This window comes from Furipterus horrens, unplaced genomic scaffold (genome assembly GCF_987537825.1).
Source record: "Furipterus horrens unplaced genomic scaffold, mFurHor1.1.pri manual_scaffold_9, whole genome shotgun sequence".
NCBI lineage: Eukaryota > Metazoa > Chordata > Mammalia > Chiroptera > Furipteridae > Furipterus > Furipterus horrens.
The window spans coordinates 72,183,613-72,207,652 of NW_028327179.1; the positions used below are offsets into that span (position 1 = coordinate 72,183,613).

Here is a 24,040-nt window from a genome sequence, read left to right on the forward strand (position 1 = left end):
TGCTTTCATGTAGTGTTTCTTATAATATAAGTGATTCCACTGATAACATCCTTTAGCCCTTATTAATATTATTTCCAGTGACTCTTCTACATCTTTAAATTTTGTACAGCTCTCCACACAGTGTCCTGTACATGGTGGGCATTAAATAACTACTGAACAAATGAATTATCCATATTTATGAGCCTGTGGCACATACATTTTTTCAGAACTGGTCCAGGAAAATCATAGCTCAGATTTTACCTCTGTAACCACATAGGCAAAATGTCCCCATTTTGTTGATGTTAGAATTTTGGAAAATGAACTCAGATTTGCTTATTATTTATTAAGAGAAATATTGTTGAGTGAGATAGTTATTTAAAGGAAATACATAGGAATGTTAATTTATTCAGTGTTGATCAGCCTCCCTTCCCCCACATCCAAACACACACACTCCATGTTACTTTTTGTCATAAATTAGAAAGTGAAAACAGCTAAAGTCTCAAACCTCACTGTCAGGAGAAGAGAAGACTTGATCGTCATCTTCAAGGACATAAGTTATTGTTCAGATAATGATAGAACACTTGTTCTCCTTAGGAAATAAATTTAAAGCGCATGAAGGAATCAAATTAGAGATGCAAATCAGAGCTATAAATTTGTTAAACATCTTTGAGAAAAAATGGTGTTTTTTTTGTTCTAGTCTACATTAAGTGTCTTTCATTTAGGAAATGTCCTTAAATTATTTTAATTAAGTGATATTGGTATAAGACTCTTCAGCGCTTGCTTGCCACATCTGCCCAGAGGTGTGGGGATTTTCAGTTTATCTGTTATTTCCAACACAACTGAAATAGTTCTGTTGCCTTGCTGACAACCCCTGACACTATATAGTCTCCATCATTCATCCTGGCCATGCTTTGGTACTAAGCTTTAGTTTGGATATAAAAACTGAACATTAGACATATAGAATGAACTATTAGCTTCTGCTTTTGCTTATTTTTAAATAAATATAGTGTCTTCAAAGTTTTATTAATATTTTTGTATTTTATGTATTTACATATTTAATGATGCTTTCATTTAACATCATATCTCTCAGAATACCAAAATATCGATAACTGCATAAATATATAAATTATTTATATATGTCAATAAATATGAGTATGTATATGTATATATATTTATGTATTTTTTAACCTAAAATGATATAATTTAATGATATTGATACATTATATTAAATTATAAAGGCTCAATAATTTTAAAAAGTGAATTACTGGTATATAAATAATAGATGAAACAGTGGAATAGAATTAAAGCTATGAAAATAGATCTAAATGCATAAAGGAATTAGTATTTGATAAAAGTTGCATCTAAAATCAGTGAGGAAAAATAGAATATTCAGTAAATGGTGTTGGACAACTGGACAGCCACATGAAGGGCAAACAAAAAATTATATCCAAGTCTCACATAATAAACCTGATGAATTTGAAACAGATGAAAGAATAAGCAAAAAATAAGATGATAGGATGCTTAAAGAAAATATTGGAGGATGCCTAAAGAGAAAGAAAAAAAAAAAAACATGGAGGAAGAAAGCTTTTCTATGACTCAAAGTACAGAAGTCATAAAATAAAAGATAAATTAAACCATATTAAAAAAAAAACTATTTGTACAAGGAAATCAAAGGGGAAAAATGTCATACTGAAGTAAATATATGCAATTTATATTGTATAAAGGAATAATCTCTCTCTAAATAAAGTGATCCTAAAATTTAGAAAAAACATACAAACAACCCATTAGAAAAATATATAAAGTATGTGAACAGATATTGCACCAAAAATGAAAATAGAAGTGGCCTTTAACATATGAAAAGATATTGTACTTTATTCATCATAATAAGAGATATGCAAATACATTTTGATAGTGTCACTTTGAGAACAGGTTGTAGGAAAACAAGGGAAGAAGCAAGGGGATGAGTTAAAAGGCTATTGTGCTAATCCAGGCAAAGGACAATGCTGTATTACTCCTGGTAGGAATCGAATTAAAGTAAGATTCAGGATATGCTTCCAAGAAAGATACAACAGGTTAGAGAGATTGAACATGGCATATGAGAAAAATGGAAGACTCAAGGAGGAGCCCAAGGTTTTTGGACTAAAACTGGAAGGATGAAGTTTCCATTTATTGAGAATGTTATGGGAGAAACAGGTTTGGGTTACAGATTGATTTTGGAATGTTAACTTTAAAATACCTCTTTGACATCCAAACAGAGATCTTATTTGGATATACAAATCTGGTTTCAAGGAAGTTGAGGATAGCAGTGTAAATATATGGGGCTAGGTGAGATTCCAATGGAAAAAATGTTGATAAGAAGAGAAAGGTGCCAAGGTAAAAATCCAAGGGCATTCCAAATTTTAGAAGTTAGGGAGGTGGGTGTTTTTATTGGTTATATTTATAATAATAATTCTATGTTGCATCTTTGGTTTTCCACTTTTTAGTTCACTATCAGTGTACCCAAAACAGGAAGTGCTTAATAAATTTTGAATTAAATGAATTAATATAGAATCTTTCAAGATCAGAATAGATACCTCTATTTAGGATGACAGTTGGAAGCAAGACCATTCTGGGAGTGATTTGATCAAATGACTTAATAACAATGGTTTTATTTCTAGACCTCCCTTCTAATGATGCTTATGGGAGAACTGGAGCCTTCTCAGGGTAAAATTAAGCACAGTGGAAGAATTTCTTTCTGCTCTCAATTTTCATGGATCATGCCGGGAACCATTAAAGAAAACATTATCTTTGGTGTTTGCTATGATGAGTATAGATACAGGAGTGTCATCAAAGCATGCCAACTAGAAGAGGTAAGTAATTATGTGAAGATTTTATGATTATGCATATGACATCTTTATACTACTTAAATTATATATTTAGCTTCCTATTTAATGTCAGTATACATATATTAATCATGTTTTCACAAAACCATAAAGAAGGTATACTTTACTTTTAAAATGGTGGACTTGTTTGGTTAGAACAAAAACGCTTTATGAAATGGTGAGAATTTTGTTCATTCATTAGTGAGAAAATGTCCTCAATGTGTTACTGGAAGAAACCTGCTTCTTATTTTGATGCAGTAAAGAATGACAGATCAGCTAGTCTATTAGTGTGCAATCAGGGTTTATTAGTGATATGTTCTAATGGAAGAGAATAGGCCTTGTCAGGTGGGGGTGAAAGGGGAGAGCAGGGGTTGCATAAGCCCCAGGTCCTTTGTTCTGAGGACTTACATAGTTGGTGGAATGGGGATGAAGAAGTTACATATTGATTGGTAGGTAAAAGTGGTGCCAGCTTCCCCCAGTGGGACATGACTACCCAACCATAGGTATGTGTGTGGGTTCTTTCCCAGATAGTGGAAATGGTAGATAGAATTTCAAGGACTTCTTTCCCACCTTCTAGGCCTTGGGATGTTCAGAACACCTGACAATCTTAGTAAGATTGTTACAGAAGCTTACAGAAGCCCAATCTCAGGACTCTTCCTTCCCCCTATAATATCATAGTTTTGCTTGTGATGTTTGGAAGGCCTGACAATCTTATCAAACCAGGCTCGGGACTGCTGGGTCATTGGGTGAGACACATCTCCCTCCTCCTCCTTGCCTTGGTTTAGTATCTATCCTACATAAGTGATAAAAGGCATTGCCTGGCAACCAGGACTCTAAATGCTGGCCAGCAATAACAACAGTCTCAGATTTCTTCCTATGCTATCTCTTGCCTCAAATGGACATTTATATGGCATGCATTTTTTAAAAAGGTATTTCAAAATTATATGAGGTTTTCAATAATTTTACTAATACCATAGTCTAATGGAATGAATGTTTCCCTGCCAGTAGAGAATCATAGGTAAACTTGCATTTTATTTTATTGTTTGGCCTTCAACATATAGCTATATAATCTTTAGTGATTGTAATTCTCTGAAATGGAAGCTAAATGAAAATGATACTGTTGTCTCATTTTACAACAATATTGGGGAATGGACTAATTATTTGGAAATACATGAAGTATATCAAGTGAAGTGAGTGTGGGGATCTTGTGCTATCTGAAACATAAATTATATGATGGAAGCTTCAATAATTATTGATATAAATAATTACAGGGAATATATTATTATGAGGTTTTCAGAAGTATTTCCTGAATAGTTACTTTGATTCAAAATCACTTCTTTGATAGATGGCATTTGACACTAGTGGATTTCTTTAAGTCACCTTTAGTGGAAAAAATTGCAGTGGGAATAAAATAAAACAGAATACAGTGCATGGAAAATAGAACATGGCTAATTGTGGAATAGATAGAAACTGCAAATTTTACAAAAGGACTGCGTACTTGTATAAATGGCTCTCTATGTATATGCAAACTCATTCAACAGTTTTTAAAAAGTTCTATTCTCTTATTTTTCTATCCTCTCTGGAACCATAATGAAGATAAAAGCTATCCTGAAAAACTGCTAGATTTACTTTGAAGAAGATATTCTTCATTTCTCAAAAGGTCTTCTTCCAGGAATAGTGTTTCATAACCTGGAGGTTGGAACACTCAGTAGATTTGTTATAAAAAATCTGAGTGTTCCTAAAGAACATAGATATTTGTCTAGGAGGGGACTTGGATGTAGGAATGCTAGTGCCTTGCAAAATAAAGTATGAGATCTATTTATTTATTTATTTATTAGTGGAAAAGTGTTGGAAGGTTTCTGGTAGGCTTATACTTTGCTTTAAATATGCCTTTTCCCATAGAAATAATATTATTGTGGTGGTTTGATTCCCCCAAGTAAACCTAAAAAATTATGTTTAACCCAAATATGGCATAGTTATATTATTAGTAATAAGTTCAGAGCTAGTGGTCTTTCATTCATATAATGAGCATGTACTAAATTCTGAATACTGTGCTAGGTCTTGAAAATACCAAGTTGAGTAAGACATGGGCCATTTGCTAAAAGGTGCATAGTATATTGAGTATGTTTTAATAAATGATTGTATGGTATGTGAATTATATTTCCATAAAGCTGTTAAAAGAAGGAAAGAAAGATGATAAAAGGAAGAACATATTGTTGATTTTTTTATTATTTCATAGTCAGCCTTAAAATTATTTTGTTATAATTTAGTCTTTTTTATTATATTCACAGGGTTGAACAACCATCACCACATTTTCAACCACTTTAAAAGAAACCCCATTAAAATCAATTTTTATTTCTTCATACCTACTCTATCAGCCTTACGCAACTTTCAGTCTCTAAAGAGTCTCTATTCTGGATATTTAACATAAGTGAAATCATATGGTCTTTTATGCCTCATAACTTTTTTAAAGTATATTTTATTGATTATGTTGGTACAGTAGTTCCAATTTTTTCCCCTTTGCTCCCCTCTGCCCAGTAGCCTCCTTCCCTCCAGCAATCCCACGCCACTTAGTTCATGTCCATGGGTCATGCATATAAGTTCTTTGGCTTCACCCTTTCCTATGTTATTCTTAACTTCCCCCTGTCTATTTTGTACCAACCGATTATGCTTTTTAATCCCTGCACCATATCCCCATTTCTCCCCCTCCCAGCTGATAACCCTCCAAATGATCCCCATACCTATGATCCTGTTCCTATTCTGGGTTGCTTAGTTGGATTTTGTTTTTATTTTTTAGATTCAGTTGTTGATAGTTGTGAGTTTGTTGTCATTTTAGTGTTCATAGTTTTGATCTTCTTTTACTTAAGTAAGTCCCTTTGACATGTTATATAATAATGGCTTGGTGATGATGAACCCCTTTAGCTTCATCTTGTCTGGGAAGCACTTCATCTGCCCTTCCATTCTAAATGATAGCTTTGATGGATAGAGTAATCCTGGTTGCAGGTTTTCTTTCATCACATTGAATACTGTTTGCCAGTCCCTTCCTGCCAGCAAAATGTTCTCTGAGAAATCAACTGATAGTCCTCCAGGCATCCCCTTGTAGGCAACTCTCCACCTCTCTCTTGCTGCCCCCAGGACTCTGTCTTTATCTTTCACCTTTGGCATCTCAATCATGATGCGTCCTGGTGTGGTCCCCTCTAGGTCCAGCTCGCCCGGGACCCTCTGTGCTTCCTGGACCTGTATGTCTATCTCCTTCACAAAATTTGGAAAGTTTTTCTCATTTTTTCAATTCTTCCTCATTCTGCACTGGTTGACTGTTTTTTTCTTCCTTATGTTCCAAATCACTGATTTGAACTCTGGTTTCCTTCCCTTCACCATTGGTTTTGTGTGGATTTTCCTTCGTTTCACTTAGCATAGCCTTCACTTCTTCTGTTATGTGTTTGCCATACTCAAGCATATCTGTCAAGGCTGTGAGCATCTTTATCACCAGTGTTTTGAATTCTTCATCTGTTAGGTTGGCTATCTTCTTGTCACTTAGTTCTCCTGCTGGAACCTTGATCAGTTTCCACTTTGGGCCATAGTTCTTTGTCTCCTCATTCAGACAGGTTCCTGTGTTTGTTTGCCTCCACATCCCAGGTAGAGCTGTTGCTCCTGTTACATTGTAAGGGGTGGAGCATTAGGGATTCATCAGTACAGGGCGACCTGTTTCACCATGTTGTGGCGCTGTATGTGGGGGAGGGGTCCGAGAGGGAACAATGCTGCCTGCCCATCACTCATCCCATTTTCAGGTACCTCTCCCACTTCTGCACCAGACTGACACCCCTCTAGCTGCTGCCCTGGTCGTCGTTCCCAGAGTGGGTGAGTCTGCAGACGTTCTAGGACTGTGGGAGCCCTTTAAACAAGCAGACTCTGCTGAGAGACCAGCAGTTTTTTCCTTCACCCCAACACCCACTGGTGTCCATAGTCAGAAGCAATAAGGCTTTATTTTCCCCGGTGCTGGGACTATGTGCTGTGAAGTCCTGTGAGGAGCTGGGAAAGCTCCCTAGGTGTCCCTCCTGACTTTTTAAAACGTATGACTGCACTTTCCGCCAGCCTGCCACTGCCGCCACCACCACACTGCATCCTCTCCACCCTGGCTCTGCCCCGCCTACCTGTCTGGATGAGTATTTCGTCTTTATATCTTTGTTTGCTGGACTTTGATGCAGTTTGATTTTCCGGAACTTCTGGTTGTTTCTAGTTTTGAGGTAGTTGTATTCCTTCTTAGTTGTGGAGGGAGATGCAGCATGTCTGTCTATGCCTCCATCTTGGCTGGAAGTCCTCACCTCATTAACTTTTAATCTAGAAGAAGACATCTTTATTTTGAAAACATTTATTGAGACTTGCTGTATTTTATGAAAATATAAATAATATAAAGTCCATATACTTCAGAGATTCATGGACCAGTAGGAGAAAGACACATATCAATAAAAAATACAATATAATGGAAAAAGAAAGCCATTTCTATAGGAGTAAAGATGAAAGCATGGGAATCAATCTGGTTTTACCTAATATAAGGAATAATCTCCAGAGAGAGCAGAAAGCTAATTCCCTCCAATGGTTTGATTCACTCTGGAATTTCAGTGGTGACAAGGGTGAAAATTATGACCTTGTAGGAAATTTTTGATTAAGAATATTAGAGATGCCAGTAGAGAGAAGGTTAAGTTGATGCAGAAAAGTGGGAGATTGATGAGTAAATGGTCACTGTATTATTGACAAAAGAAAATGAAATATTCAATAAATATAAGGTGGCTGATAAAGTATCTGGTACAAATTAGCTATTCAGTAACTATTAGCTTATTTCTATTACCTTTATTTACTAGTATTTTTATTTTATTTTTTAATTTAATTTAATTTTATTTTTTTTTCAGATTTAATGTGTTTTATTGATTAAAATATTACATTTGTGCCAATTTCCCTTCCCTCTGCTCCCCTCCACCCGGTGGCCCCCCTCCCTCCAGTTGTCCCCCCTTTTTAGATTATGTCCATTTGTTGTGCATACAGTTCCTCCCAACCTCTCTCCGTCTATTCCATTCCCTCCTACCATGATCCCCAATTCCTATATCATCTCCCTCCCTCTCCCCACTCCCCCTCCCTGTTGACCTCCCCCCAATATGCTTCCCGTACCCACAGTTCCTTTTCCACTCTCGTTGCCTGTTTAGTTTGCCTTTGTTTCATCTCCCTAACTTCTGTTTTTTAAACCAGTCCCTTTAACATCTCATATAACAGTGGTTTGGATCTAATGAACTCTTTCAGTTTTATTTTGTCCTGGAAACACTTTCTCTGTCCTTCTATTCTGAATGACAATTTCGCTGGATAGAGTATTCGTGGTTGTAGGTTTTGGATTTTCATTACTTTGAATATTTCTTGCCAGTCCCTTCTTGCCTGTAGGGTCTCCCTTGAGAAGTCAGCTGATAGTCTAATTGGGACCCCTTTGTACATAATTCTTTTCTTCTCTCTTGCTGCTTTTAAGATTCTCTCTTTATCTTTAATTTTTGACATTTTGATTATAATGTGTCTTGGAGTGGTTCTCCCTGGGTCCAGTCTCTTGGGAACTCTCCTTGCTTCCTGGACCTGCAAGTCTATTCCCTTCCCCAAGTCTGGGAAGTTCTCCTTTATTATATTTTCACTCAATTTTTCAAGTTCTAGTTCATCTTCCTCACTCTCTGGCAAACCAATGATTCTTATGTTGGGCCTTTTATAGCTGTCCCAGAGGTTTCTGATCCTCTCATTGTTGCTTCCCATTTCCTCTCTCTGCATTGGTTGACTGCTTGTTCCTTCTCCATATTCCAGTTTGTTGAAATGAACTCTGGATTTTTTTTCCTCACCATCTGTCTCGTATGTTGTTTTGTTCCTTTCGTTATGATTGTTTTTCGCTTCTTTCTTATCTTTTTCCTGCTCTTTTGTGAATTCTGTAAGCCACCTGATAACAATGGCCCAGAACTGAGCCTCTGACAGGTTTCTTATCTGTTCATCTGTCAGGTTCTCTATCTGTTGCCTGGTGAGCTGTGCCACCGGGATTTCTATAGTTGTCTGCCTCATTTTGACAGATGCGTTTTGTTTTCTTGGGCCGGCTGTCCGGGGCAGTGCCTGTGTGCGTCACAAATCAGCGACCGGCGCCTGCCTGTCCACGACCTATTTCGCAGCCCTGTGGTGCTTTCTTTGGGGGCGGGGGTCCAAGATGGATTCACACAGTTATTTAGCTAGGAGACCAGGATCCGTCCTCCTGCCCCCCTGGGCCTCACTGTTCAAGGCGATGCAGTGGCTGCTTTCCCCAGCGCTGGGGTCGTGCACTGCCAGGGGCTTGACTGCAGCCGGGATTTTTCGCCGCCCCGCCACTGTCCCAGGTGGGACCGCAAACAGCGCTGCCCTCTTTAACTCTTACCTGCCCAAATGGCACCGCTGGTTTATAACTTCATATGTTGGGCTTCCGTGTAGTTTTATTTTCTGGAATTTCTAGTTATCCTTTGTTTTGAAGTAGTTGTATTCCTCTCTAGTTGTAGAGGGAGACCTAGCGTGTCCGTCTAAGCCTCCATCTTGGCCGGAAGTCTCTAATTTTATTTTTCAATTGCAGTTACATTCAAAATTATTTTGTATTAGTTTCAGTTGTGTGACATAGTGATTAGACAACTGTACACTTTAAAGTGTCCCCCAGTATTTCCAGTACCTGCCAGGCACCATACATAGTTATTGCAATATTATTGACTATGTTTCCTGTGCTATACTTCACATCCCTGTGACATTATGTAACTACCAATTTGTACTTATTAATCCCTTCACATTTTTTACCCAGTCCCCCAACCGCACTCCCCTCTGGTGATCAATGGTTTGTTCTATTTCTTTTGAGGTCGAGAATATTGCTAGAGAGCATGACATAAGATAAATGTGACTGAGAGTTAGTTCTTGTTAATAAGTGACTACTGTGGAGACAAGCTGGAGCTTGGTGTAATTAAGAAGGAGAACCATGAAGCCAAAAAGTAATAAAAATCATTCAGTATGAATTTTGATGTTCACAAAATAGTTATAAGAGAAAGTTATAAAACTGGTCATCTATAAATATGGTAGTTGGTCTTCATAACCCACTCAACAAAAGTTGGACTATTCTCTAGAAGAAAACAGATGACATAGATCCCAATGATTTATAATGTGTGAACATTGGTTCCATGCTCCAGAAATGGCAGTGGGATTGGGAGGTGATTCCAATATCTATGTCCCTTTCAGACCCCAAACAGTACTATGTGATTACCTTATGCCAGACACTGTTCACTGTGGTGGGAACAAGGAGAGTACAAAATGAAAACATTATTATACCTTTCCACAAAGAACTTAGAGGGTAGTTGGGGGAAAACATACATAAAGAGACCATTTCAATATAATACAGCAAGTGTTGGGTCAGAGGTACTCTCAGGGCAGTATTGAAAGCCCAGGTGAGGGCTGTTAGCCAGCCTGGACAGTTCTGGGAAGCTTTCTGTAAAAATGAATACCTTGAAGGCTGAGTAAATACAGAAAAGGTATTATGTACAGAGGAAAATGTGTGAGCAGAAAAGTGGTACATAAAACCACTTGCTTATTACAGGGGACCACAGGTGTCTTAAGAGAGCCATAGTATAATTGGGGACAGTGACTGACTGGTAAGAAATGAAACTGGAGGGTCCTGTCTTGAGAGCCTTGTATACCAGTCTCAGGAATTGGTCTTGAAGAGCTTTAATTAGGAGTATGATCCCATCAGCTTTGCATTTTAAATATATCACTTTGGTTGTAATATAAGGAGCAGAATTAATGTGGACATAATTCAAAGCTTTGTGGAATAGGAGAAAGAACATAGATTTTGAAATCTGACAGATCTGGGTTACTAAAGAAAGTTACTTGTCCTTGTTGAGTGCTGAGTGCTGAGTTTTATCCTCTGCAATATGGTGATAATATTACCTACATTGTAGGGTTTTCTGTATGCTTTTGGCACATGGAAAGTATTAGTAGTAGTAGTAATAGTAGTACTATTTGTTATTCTGACTAGAATGAGGGACACTAATAGCTATTTCAGTAATTCAGATAATGGTTATGATAATCAGGAGAGACAAAGTAAAGCAGAGGAATTGTGAGAATATAAGGAAAATCATCTTTATGCACTTAATATTTGCATTTATAGCAAAGTGCATCAGGAAAAATGAGCCTTCAGGAAGAGTGAGTATTTTCCTCAAGAAATTAGAAGTGAAGAGAAATGGAATTGGAAAGGGGACAGTTAGAACTGCTATGGGTTTAGGAAGAAAGGATGTGGAGCTGAATTACATAGAACTGAGATACCTCACCAAGGCAGAAAGATCACAGGTCTCACTAACATGGTGCCAGTGGAGAACCCCACTAAGTACACTTTAACAAAAAATTATTAATAATGATGACGACCTCCATTTTTTATGTGAAATAAAACACTTAGCATTTCATTCCTAACAACCTGTCCTGTTGACTTTTACAACTGATTTGGACCTTTTTAGTCATCTTATGATAGGCAAAAGCATTCAGCATTTCCTAAAATTCCTTGTACTTTTTAAAAAAGTATATTTTATTGATTATGCTGTTACAGTTGTCCCAATTTCTTTTCCCTTTGCTTCTCTCCACCCCAGTAACCTCCTTCCCTCCAGCAATCCCACCCCCCTTAGTTCATGTCCATGGGTCACGCATACAAGTTCTTTGGCTTCACCCTTTCCTATATTATTCTTAACTTCCTCTTGTCTATTTTGTATCTACCAATTATACTTAATCCCTGCACCATTTTCCCATTTCTTCACCTTCTCCCTCCCAGCTGATAACCCTCCAAATGATTCCCATATCTATGATTCTATTCCTATTTTGGTTGTTTGCTTAGTTTTTCTTTATTTTTTATGTTCTGTTGTTGATAGTTGTCAGTTTATTGTCATTTTTATTTAAGATTTTATTTATTTTTTAGAGAGAGGAGAAGGGAGGGAGAAAGAGAGGGAGAGGAACATTAATCTATGGTTGCCTCTCATACCCCTCCAACTAGGGCCCTGGCCCATGACCCAGACATGTGCCCTGACTGGGAATTAAACCTGCAACCCTTTGGTTTGCAGGCCGGTGCTCAACCCACTGAGCTACACCAGCCAGGGCTATTGTCATTTTAATGTTCATAGTTTTGATCCTCTTTTTCTTAAATAAGTCCCTTAAGCATTTCATATCATAAGGGCTTGTGATGATGAACTCCTTTAGCTTTACTTTGTCTTGAAAGCACTTTATCTGTCCTTCCATTCTAAATGATAGCTTTGCTGGATAGGAATTAAAAAAAAAAAAAAAAGCAAAAACTAAAATTCCTTGTACTTTAAGCTGGCAAATGTGGTGAGTATAATGAGTACATTAGTATATGCTGTTCTCTTTTATGAAAGTTTCCTAAATGGTGTTATCTATCAAACTACATGGTATATTTCTTAAGAACTATAATTCTAAAAAATTTATATTGGTATACTTCACCTAGCACATTGATACACAGAAGGGTAAATTCTTATTCAATAACTGTTTCAGAAATATTTTGAAGTAGGCATGTCAGTTGCAAGAATTTTGCTAAAAAATAAGTTATCAGACTCACAGTCTAAGAATTTGCGGAGATTTACATGACAGCATATTATTACTGGGAGTGACAAAAGTAATCAAGTGTGCTCAATTATGTTAACAGTCAAAATCAAGTTTCTTCTCTTCTCGCTGACTTTAGAGTTTCCAATTTTTATATTTTTGTTGTTACTGTTAAACAAGTGTTCACACTTTTGTAAAAGGTCAGTGAGAAACTTCAAAAATGAAAGTTTTATTTTTGTAAGTGTAGAGAAGCTTCAAGCGTAAAAACATGAAATACCAGCTGTTGCCAGCAGAATAATCCCTTACATTCTCTGCCTGGCCCCTATCATCATATACAAACATTCATGACTCAGTATGTTTTCATTTTGATTGCCAAAGATGATCTGTTTCTTAATGTACTACATCTAGACTTAGAACTGGAGATGAGAATGGAATATTTTTTCCTCATTTTCGTGTTTTTGTTCAGCTCTAATATCTACAGAGCACTTGGGTATGTAATGATACTTGGTGTCATAGGAGTAGGCTGGTAGGTGTAAATTTACTTGGTGAGAAAAAGCACCCACAACATATTTCACATAGTTTTCTGATTTCAGTTTGTTGAAAATTATTCACTCAGTGGGATAGCTCAAAGACTTTATCACAGGGAAGGGCATAGAAAGAGTTGTGTGCTGACAGGATAACTTGTAATGTGCAGACATGAGTGAGAAAACCATGTTGAGATTCTTGACCTTCAGTCCTCCTCTTTTAGGAACATCTCCATGTCTTTTTTATATATCCTACTTTGGATCTAGATCATAGTAGAATGGATTCCTAGGCAAATTGATAATTATTTTTTGAATACCATTTTTTTGTGCTTATGACCATGAATATCCTCTTTTCTCTTTCTTTCCATGTACCCAAACTATCCTTAGAGTACTCCTGAATACTTGCAATTTTTGTAACTAGTACTGGAGACTTTGCCAGTTTAAAATGAGTAATCAATATAATTGGGCCCTCATTAACTTATCTCTTAAGGAGATTATAATCATACTTCCTATTGAAAGAGTGACAGACTTCACTGTTCTCTTGCCTTTTTTATTCCCAGAATATCACCTCTTTTGTACTTCACCAATTCCTTATTCTACCACACAGCGCCACAACTGACAGCAAGAAAATTCTAGGTGGCCTAGTGTTTAGATGGTGAGTCTTTCCTCAGCAAGGCACTCTCTTGTAAAAGTACTTGGGTTTGGAGAAGTAATTGGCTTTTGTAATGTGCATGATGGGAGGAGGGGGAGGATGTGAGAAGAGGTCAGGGGTTTAGGATATGTAATTGGTTTCCAAAAAATTGTTGAGATTCTTTTGTAACACAAAGTGTTACATTAAGTATTTGTCATGAATAACATTACATATGAATTGCAATAAAAGCATTTATGTGTAAGTTGAAGTAAAATCTGTTGTGTTGTCTATTTCACCACTGCCTGACAGTTTTCATATTTAAGACACTGGAAGAAAAAATTGGGAGGGAAGTTGGCAAGAAGTTACTAAAAGAAACTTGGGAGGAATATTGGCAAGAAGTATGAAAAACTTGGGAGGGATGTAAGCAAAGAAATGAGCTGACAACTGTTCTGGAAAATAAATTCCATCATGCAGATACCACAAGATTAATTAAATTAAAATTTGACCTCTGGATTTTCAGATCTGGCCAAAACTAACCTGCATTGAACAGAAGTTTAACTTTTAGATGGTCAATATATTGTACCATCACAGGAGAATTCAGGAATATTCAGTTGGGAGATCTGTAAATAAAAAGGTGCCATAGGAATTAACATTTGCATTCAATAGTAGTCAAGATATAATGGGCTCTAAAACAGATATTTGAAACACATTTAACTGTGTTTCCTAAACCAGAATAAACCACATTAAGTGACTGTACCTTGACACACCTGTAATTTGCTATTGGTAGGTAATTGAGTTTGAAAGCACTGCCATTTATTTACTGTAATATGAAACAAGCACATTTATTTTGTAAGACTACTGAACAAGAACCAAATAGGAATAGTGTGGCATATCCCAAATGAAACTATTATTTCACTTCATTTGAACCTTAGAACTTAAGAAATAGTAGCTAATATCTATTGAGAGAGCACATGTAAGCACTGCTGTGCTAAGCACTTGGCACACATTGGTATATCGAATTCTCACTTTCTAGTTATCTAATGATAACTTTGCCCAGAGTTTGCAGTCAAAATGAAAATGTGCTAAATTCTAGAACTATGAACTAGGTTTTAGTTACAAGCCTGTAACTAATTATTAGTTTAACAAATGAGAGTTATTACATCCCTAAAACCAAATTTGCCCTAAAACTCTCTTAGTAAGATTTAGGTAAGCCTGGCTTATTTCACTAAGGCAAATACCGTATGATCTCACCTAATACAGGAAGCTAATTAACAAAACAAATGAGCAAAATAGAACCAGAGGCATGGAAACAAGGAATAGACTGATAGTGAGCAGAGGGGAGGAGGGTGAAAGAGAAGGGGAGGAAGGGAAGGGTCTTGTCAAGGAACTAATATAAAGGACCCATTGGCATGGACAACAGGGTGGGGACAGACTGTGGGAGAGGGGCGAGGGTGCGCAGGGCAGGGGAGAGGAATGAGGGAAAAATGGAACAACTGTAATAGAACAACAATGAAAAAAAAAGAAATGAATAAAAGATTTAGGTACTTTAACAGAACAGTAGTATAAAAATTTAATTATAACTGAGTCCAGCTATTTCATGAACAGATAATAAAATTAAAATATTTAAGCCATGCCTTCATATCAGAAAAAAATTATTGTTTTCCAAAGGTAAAAGGCATGCTGTATCATCACACATATCCCTCTGGAAGAAGTGGGATTCTGGATCTTACACTCTTGGGGTTTCCCATCTTCTGGTAATGACAAACTAAACAAGATTAAGAGAAGATTCTACACTTATATTTTAATAGAACCTTAGACCTTTAATAGAACATTAGAACTTAGTAATGTTCATAAAGACCTTTCCAGAAATGGAAATTTGTTTTTCTCTGAAAATTCTGAGTGCAAGCATTCTCTAGACAAAATAGTCCTTGAAATGGCAATTGTATTATCATTAATATGATGCAAAATCAAGTCTATAATACCTAATTTTTATTTAAAAGGTATAGTTACCCTTGAATCAAATTTAATAAATTAAAAAATTAATTTCAATAAATATTTGTTGAGTTCCTACTATGGACACAGTACTGTGTTAGGCATTCTGTATACTGTCTGCAAGTATAACAAGGATCCCTGTCTGCAATGAACTTTTGACCTACAGATATTTTGAAATAAAATGTATTTAATTACATTTATTTAATAAATATTTGTGACTGCAAACATTGAACTAGGGACTATGTCACACTCTGGGAATTATTAATAAACAAGACAAAATTCTTGTCCTCAAGGAGCTTTCATTCTAGTGGAGATAAACAAGTAAAAACCAATATCATTTGGTAAGTTATATGATATTGGACAATATAGGATCCTTATCAGAGTGCAGGGAAGTGGTACTTTATCTGGTCTTAGATGATCAGGCAAGGTGTTCCTGGAGGAAATGATATCTTAAATGAGAGATGATGAATGAGTAAGAGTCATTGAAGTAAAGAAGAGGGAGAACATTCCAGAAAGAGAACAGAATGTACAAGGTCTGGGTTGGGGAATAAAATGAACCTGGAGCCAAGGGACAGCACTGCACTTTTAGAGGAGCTCAAAGTATTGCAGCAAGGCGGGGCTCTGGAAAGGAAGCAGTATATGGTGAAAGCTGAACTGGGAGAGGACAATCAGATTGTTGTTTCTGTCTCCCCACTTGCCAGCAATGAAAAAATAGCCAAAAGATGCAGAAAGGCAGAAGTACTTCACTTCACTTTCATGTTTCATATACCCAGTGAAATCCAATTCTCATACAGCACTCTAACTGCAGAGGAGTCAGGGAAATGTGGTGCTAAGTGGGATCACAGGAAAGTACCCTGGGAGGAGAGCACATGGGTCCACAGTAACTTTTATTTATTGGGGAAATGCCATGATCAAAACTGTATCTTATGTAGATTCATCCAGTGTAATATGCAAACTAGAGGGGGATAATGTAGATATGGTTAGAAGTTTAGGAAATTCTTCATATCTTAAAGAAAAGAAATGAAACTTTAAGAGACTTTTATAAGATCATCTGAATCAATGGGATCAGCATAAATCCAAATCTTCTGATTCTGTATCTTTTTTGCTATATACTATTTGAGATGTTATCTCTTAGAAAATAAACTCTATTGTAGACTAATGATTTACCCATTAAACATTGCTAACTTTAAGTTAGAACTTCAGGAGAGTTATTGTAACAGTATTATTAAACCATCAAGGTTATAGATCTGCTATTTGAAGAGAAGATAATGATGACAAAGAGTTGTGAACTAATGGATTTGAAAATGCCATGACTTAGTTTAGAAAAGTATTTTCAGGATATTTATTTTCATGTAAATGATATATCAAAGTACCATAATTCTAAATAAGTATATCTTAGGTAAGTCATCTATACTTGAAATTTAAGTTTCTTCTCCCAAATTACCTTTTCCTTTTCGTCTCCCCTCAGTGCAGAATCTCTTCTTCATGCCTCATAACTTCAAATTTAAAGTATGGGAATCCAAGAGGGTGGGCTGTCAGCATAGGGGAGGAAGCCTGCTCAGGTCAAGTTGAATTACAAAGTAGAAGACTAGTTACTAAGGGACTTGGAGATATGTTAGGAACTCCAGAGCAGGATAACACTGTATGTTCCCATGAAGTACTGAGAACAAAGTGCTTTCTCACAAATCGGATTTCTTTCAGCATCTTGAGTGGGTAGATCTAGAAGAAATAGGTAAGAAATTAGTAGCTTCCTAAATGTCAATTCTTAGACCAAGTGAATCAAAAACATCTAGTGAGCTTTTACAAACTAGACTTTTTAGGGTTATTTCAGGGAATTTGAAATCTGGAGTCCAGAAATGTATAGTTGAATGAATTTAATATAGAGCCAGAATAAGATAACTAAGATTTTTTTATTTATTTCAAGTTCCTTTTTTTTACTTTACTTCCTTGGGAATGTTTACCAAAAGATAACTTAAATTACTGAATTTTACAGTTCTTTTAAAAATGCTTGTTATTATTCTGAAATATAAATGCAGAGCTATACACATACAAAAATGAACACTGAAGAGGCATAGGGATATTAACATAAGTGCATATATTCTCATAAGTCCATGCATAAAACTATATATGTATATGAATATGAAATAATTTTTAATATTGGTGTCAAAAACAATAACATTAATTATAATTGTGATTTTTGCACTTTTGCTAGATCCAATAAAATTATATTGGAATGTAAGTTTTCTGTTATAAATTTGGTCAGTACCAAAGGTCAGTGAAGGAAGAGATTTTGATTTTCAACTTGACAATAAGTTCTCATCTCTTATGCTTTTTAGCAAGAGTAAATCTTTACCCAATATTTTTATATATGACTGTTTATAATCAAGTGTGACTTAGGTCAACAAATGATTTTTCCTAATAAAACAGAACTCCAATTTTTAATTTATGAATTCATCCATGTATCTTTCCTGCTGTAGAAATTAACCTCTGTAGATATATATCATAGAGAGGTACACAGAACTTTTAAGACAATATATCCACATTTACAACAGCTATGTACAAAAATGATTAATTCGTCCTTTCTCCCTCCTTCTAGTACTCTCTTGGCTTCCTCACATTCTTTCCTTCTTTCCTCTATTCTCCCAACACCAACACTTTTCTCGTCCCTCCTTCTTGCCCATTTCCTTGTGCATAAAGCACAATACAAGTGTTTAGTAATTATTAAACATTAATAACAATAGCACTAAGTCTCCAATGATTTACTCTTAAAGACATGCTTTATTGAGTGGCATTACCTCTAAAGTTCATGTTGGTCCAACCCAAGTATTTCACCCTCCTCTTTTACCACAAGCACCTATATTGTCAAGGTTGTTCTAAAGAGTGATAAGGCAGTCATAAAACAAGGTGTACAGTTTTTCCTATCTACAAAGCCACAGGAAGCTCAAATGTACTCAGCAAATATTGCAAAATCACACAGGATCATTAAGTGTAACACTATACCCTTTCTTTAAAGTTCTCGCTTGCTCTTTCTCTCTCTCTCTCTTTCAATAAAATAGCATCTTGTATCATTCCTCTGTTGTATGTTAATGTCCAAGTTAATGAGCTTTATATTAGCTTTAACAACTCCTGGTTTATCTGGTGCACTTGAATAATACTACAGTGATTGAGTTAGGTGCACTTAAAAGAGTAAATGATAAACATTTGTGTGAAAAGTACACATATTACCTGAGTATATTACACATTTCTTACTAATGAAGTAAGTTAATCTTTATTGCATCCTTATTATAACATTACTTTGACCCTCTTTGGTACACTTTATCCAAGTATTTTCAAGTGCTTTACAATCTCAAATAGACCTAATGTATTATATGCACAGAAACCTTTGAAGTTGACATTTGCCTTTCTGACTAGCACACTGTAAAGAAAATTAGCCAAAGGACAAATCTGAGGAGTCGTAATACTTACAAGTTAAAGATGCATATTTCTGGGATCTGCCTTAATTTTTCTAAGACTAGATAAAGCATTTTTAAAACAAGGTCCCCAGGTGTTGTGAAACAATTGGTCCAGGAACTTCACTTTGAGAAACAATGACTTAGATACTTGATTTTATCTGTAGATAAATTGTTCTGAGAAAATTATTTTATTTTATTTTATTTTATTTTATTTTATTTATTGTCACTCTATTACAGTTGTCCCAGTTTCTCCTGTTGCTCTCCCCTGCCTGGAAAAATTATAAAATATAAAATGTCAGTGTAGGATGGCTTCAGAGAAAGGTCTTTCAGGGTCTCCTTCAACAAGAAAATTAATTGATCATGACTTTTATAAGTTTATATTTGATTATCTTAAGACAGGTCTATATTCTATTGAGTTATAATTGTCATAACATTATCATTTCAGGTACACAAACAATGATTTGATATTTGTATACACTGCAAAATGGTCACCACAATAAAACTTAGTTTAAAAAAATTTTTCAGTAGTTAATTTTTATATAACAAATCAGTTTACACCCAGCATCTTAGTTCCATTGAATTATTTCCTCCAACATTAAAACATTTTTTTAATTATATTTTTTAGTGGGGGAGGAAGAGAGGGAGAGAAACATCAATCTGCGAGAGAAACATTGATCAGTTGCCTCTTGCACACCCTCAACTGAGGATCTGGCCTGCGACCCAGACATGTGCCCTGTCCGGGAATCTGACTGGCAACCTTTTGGTTTGAGGGCCAAACCCACTGAGCCACACCAGTCAGGCCGGCAACTTTTATGAATAGCTGCAAGGGACCTCAAGAAAAGTTGCAGTGTCAGGGTAGAGAAATAGAATTTGTCTCTCTGTGTGCAAGGCTTCTCCTAGCAACTCCTGCTTTTGGTTGCTTTTTAAACTCATGAGAGCACCAGGTGATTTAATTTTGTTTTAGATTATAATTTTCACTGAAGGAAAAATTTCCTGTGAAGGCCGAAAACCAACACCCTTAAGATAAATATATTACCAGATTTGAGTGCTCTTAGTAATCAGCAAGGATAAATGTTTAACAGTCTACACAAAACAAAATGTATTAATTTAAATCAAATAGAAAAAGCCAAACACTAATAAAGAAATATACAAATGTACAATAAAATAGGTGATCAGAACAAGTGCTTACATTAGCAGCAGGATATTGGTATCACTAAGACATTTGACCTTAAAATAATAGATTTATTCACAATTCTCTTCAATCTACCTTCACTATTTTGTTTCATTTCCATCTCAGTAGCTTCCTATTAATTACAATCTCTGAACTACGCGTTAAATTATCTAAAGTTGCACACTTCATTTCATAAATGGTTTTAGTCCAGAAAGGAGGCCAGAAACATTGCCTCAGAATAATAACTTTTTCAGATACAGGAATCTTTTATTTTCATGCTTTTAAAAAATAATCTGTCTCACTAGTGTCCATTTTAGATAGAAAACATTCATATAACAATATCCCTGTTTTCTTAATTGCATTTTTAGTGGCCTAGACAAATCCTTCTCACTATCGTTCTTCCACAAAACCCCAAATTTCAGGCAATCATTATTATGATTGTGATGTATACTTTTCCAATCCATTTGAAATAACTTATACCTATGTATACATATATTTATCTATAAACAATATTTAATAGTTTTGTTTGCATGGCTTTAAAATGTATGTAAATGGTATCCTTTGTATATGTCAACCTTCAACTTGCTTTCTTTGCTCCTATTGCCTTTCTGAGATCTAGCTCTCCTAGTTATATGTAGAAATGTATTTTACTTTTTAAACTTCTGCCATTTGTGACAACATGGATGGAACTAGAGAGAATTATGCTTAGTGAAATAAGCCAGGCGAAGAAAGAAAAATACCATATGATATCACCTAATACAGGAGACTAATGAACAACACAAACAAATGAACAAAATTGAACAAGGAACAGAGTAACAGTTATTAGGGGGGAGGGGGGATAAGTAAAGGAAGGGTTTAGTCAAAGAACAAGTATAAATGACTCATGAACATGGACAACGGGGGGGGGGCGTATATGATTGTGGGAGAAGGGGTGGGCTGGGGGGGAGCAATGGGGGAAAATGGGACAACTGTAATTGAAAAACAAAAATAAAAAAAACAAAATAAAATAAAATAAAATAAAACTTTTTTAATGTAAAAAAAACTGTATTGTACTTAAATGTCACATTTCATTTACTTATTCTGCTACTGATGAACATTTAGACTGCTCCAAGATTTTAATAAGTACAGCAATAAAAATCTTCGAAATTTCTCCTTGCACATACACAGGGGTTTCTCTGGTGTAGATATCTAGCTGTTGAATTGTGGTATCTTAGGGTACATGTATGCATATTACCAATTTTACTAGATACTGCCAAATTTCACTTTCAAGTAGTTACACCAAAGTACTACCAGGCATTTATGACAGTCCCCATTGATTCGGTTTTGTGAGCTCTTATTATTGACAGAGACTTTAATTTTGCCATTCCAATTTGTAAAAAGACATAATCTCTCTTTTTCTAATTTGCAGTTCCCTGATTGCTGATGAGAGCATACATATTTTCATGTTTATTAGACATTCTCACTTCATATCCTTTGCCAGTTTTGGGGGGTAAGATATTGTGGAGGCTTTAAGATGTGCCTTACAGACTGCTGTTGTAGGGAACATAATTGAACAAAGGCCCCAGCTGCTATGAATTGAAATCCTTCACTCATTGAATTTGTCTTGAACCTGGTCCTTTCACAGGCTGCTTCTGATAAATGACTCAGTATGGCAAGGTTACAGATTTGTGTTTGGAAGACATGGGACTTATTTATTAACTAATTTTGCTTCAGGGACTCCCAGCTAGCTTTCCAAAACTTTCTTAGACTTAGACTGCACACTGCTTTAGTGTTCTCCCATCCGCTGTCCCTCTTGCCTTCACTCAGGGCCTGTACTTGTACTGAGGTCTGACAATTTTCCAGCCTTCCCTGCCTCCTTCCCTATTTCATTTTACACAACTATTTCCCCTAATAAAATCATTTCACATTTAAAACTGTCTTAGCATAGGAAGAGTGGTCTTTAAAGTTACTTGAAAAAGATCTAAACTGTTAGGAAATTGGATGCTTTAAGTGTTAGACAAGATGACTTTTTAGCAATGCTTTCCTTAACAATATTTTAATGGTGTTAAACACCAGGTTTTTTTTATAGGTATAGTATATCTAACTAGAATTTATCACAACTGCTTTCCAGTCTTAAACCTTAAAAAATAAAAAGCTAGAGGAACTGGATAATTTACTAGCAAATGCAAACTATTGAAATTGAAGAATCATAAAAAAGGTTAAATAGACACATTACCACTGTGAAGGCGATTCATTGTCTACTAAAAAAAGGCACTATCACTGGATGATTTTGTAACTGAATTGTGTCTAACCTTTAAATAACATGCATTTCCTATGTTATTTACACTATACCAAACCATAGAAACAAAATCATCTTAGTACCAAAATCTGAAAAAAAATAATATAAAAAGAAAACTATAGTTAATCATACTTATGATATAGATTTTTTAAATAATTTATTTATTCATTTTTATTTATTTATTTATTAATTTTTTCTAGAGAGAGGGGAAAGGAGAAAGAGAGGGAGAGAAATATCACTGTGTGGTTGCCTCTCACTCACGCCCCCAAATGGGGACCTGACGTGCAACCTAGTCATGTGCTCTGACTGGGAATCAAACCAACGACACTTGGCTCGAAGGCCGATGCTCAATCCACTGAGCTACAACAACGAGAGCTGGATATAGATATTTTTAATGTTCTAAATAAAATAATAATAAATAGAATCCAGAATGGTATAAAAAATATGGCCAAATAAGATTTGTGATAGGAATGCAAGAGTGCTTCAGCATAAAGAAATATGTAAATAAAATATAATTTGTTATATCAACAAGGAAGAAAACAAAATAAAGTATCAGTAGATGCTAAAAGTGTCTTATATAAAATTCAGCAGTTATTCTAAATAAAATTTCAAAGTGAAACTAGAAGGAAACTGTATAAATACAGTAATTTTTTAATCAAACATCCCAAAGTGAACATTAGTTTAAACTAAAGAAAGTTAATGTCATTTGTCTTAAAACAAGAACAATATTAAATGTTCATTAAAAGATTGTTCACCTAAAATATTCTAGAAAAAAGGAAACAAACAGAAAGGAAAATGTCTGCTAGAATTAACAAAGGATTATAAGATGGTGGGATCGTAGTAGATAAGCATACAAAAATAGTCTTTTATTTAAAATTTACTTTTATTGTTTTTCAATTACAATTATCCCATTTTTTCCCTATTGCTCTCCTCCCCCCAGCCCACCCTTTCTCCCACAGTCATTCCCCAGTTCATTGTCCATGTCCATGTCTCATTTATATGTGTTCTTTGACTAGACCCTTCCCCTATTTATCCCCCTTCTCTCCCTCCCCACTACCCCTGATAACTGTTATTCTGTTCCTTGTTCAGTTTTGTTCATTTGTTTGTGTTGTTCATTAGTCTCCTGTATTAGGTGATATCACATGGTATTTTTCTTTCATTGCCTGGCTTATTTCACCAAGCATAATTCTCTCTAGTTCCATCCATGTTGTCGCAAATGGCAAGTGTTCCTCCTTTCTTTCTGTTGCATAGTATTCCATTGTGTAAATGTACCACACTTTTTTGATCCACTCATCTACAGATGGGCACTTACGCTGTTTCTAGCACTTGGCTATTGTAAATAGCACTGCTATAAACATAGGGGTGCATAAGTTCTTTTGAATTGGGGTTTCAGGATTCTTCTGGTATAATCCTATCAGCGGAACCACTGGTTCAAAAGGCAGTTCCATTTTTAGTTTTTTGAGGTAATTCCATACTGTTTTCCATAGTGGCTGCACCAGTCTGCATTCCCACCAACAGTGCACTAGGGTTCCCGTTTCTC

At 35.6% G+C, this 24,040-nt stretch overlaps 1 protein-coding gene across 1 annotated transcript in view; it reads left to right on the top strand.

Annotated features, from left to right (window-relative positions):
* The window catches only part of CFTR (CF transmembrane conductance regulator), a 265,793-nt gene that overhangs the window by 91,082 nt on the left and 150,671 nt on the right, over positions 1 to 24,040 (top strand). Inside the window, exon 11 of the mRNA XM_090287405.1 lies at positions 2,637 to 2,828. Coding sequence (XP_090143531.1) covers positions 2,637 to 2,828 — 192 coding nt within the window. The remainder of the gene's footprint in view (positions 1 to 2,636; positions 2,829 to 24,040) is intronic.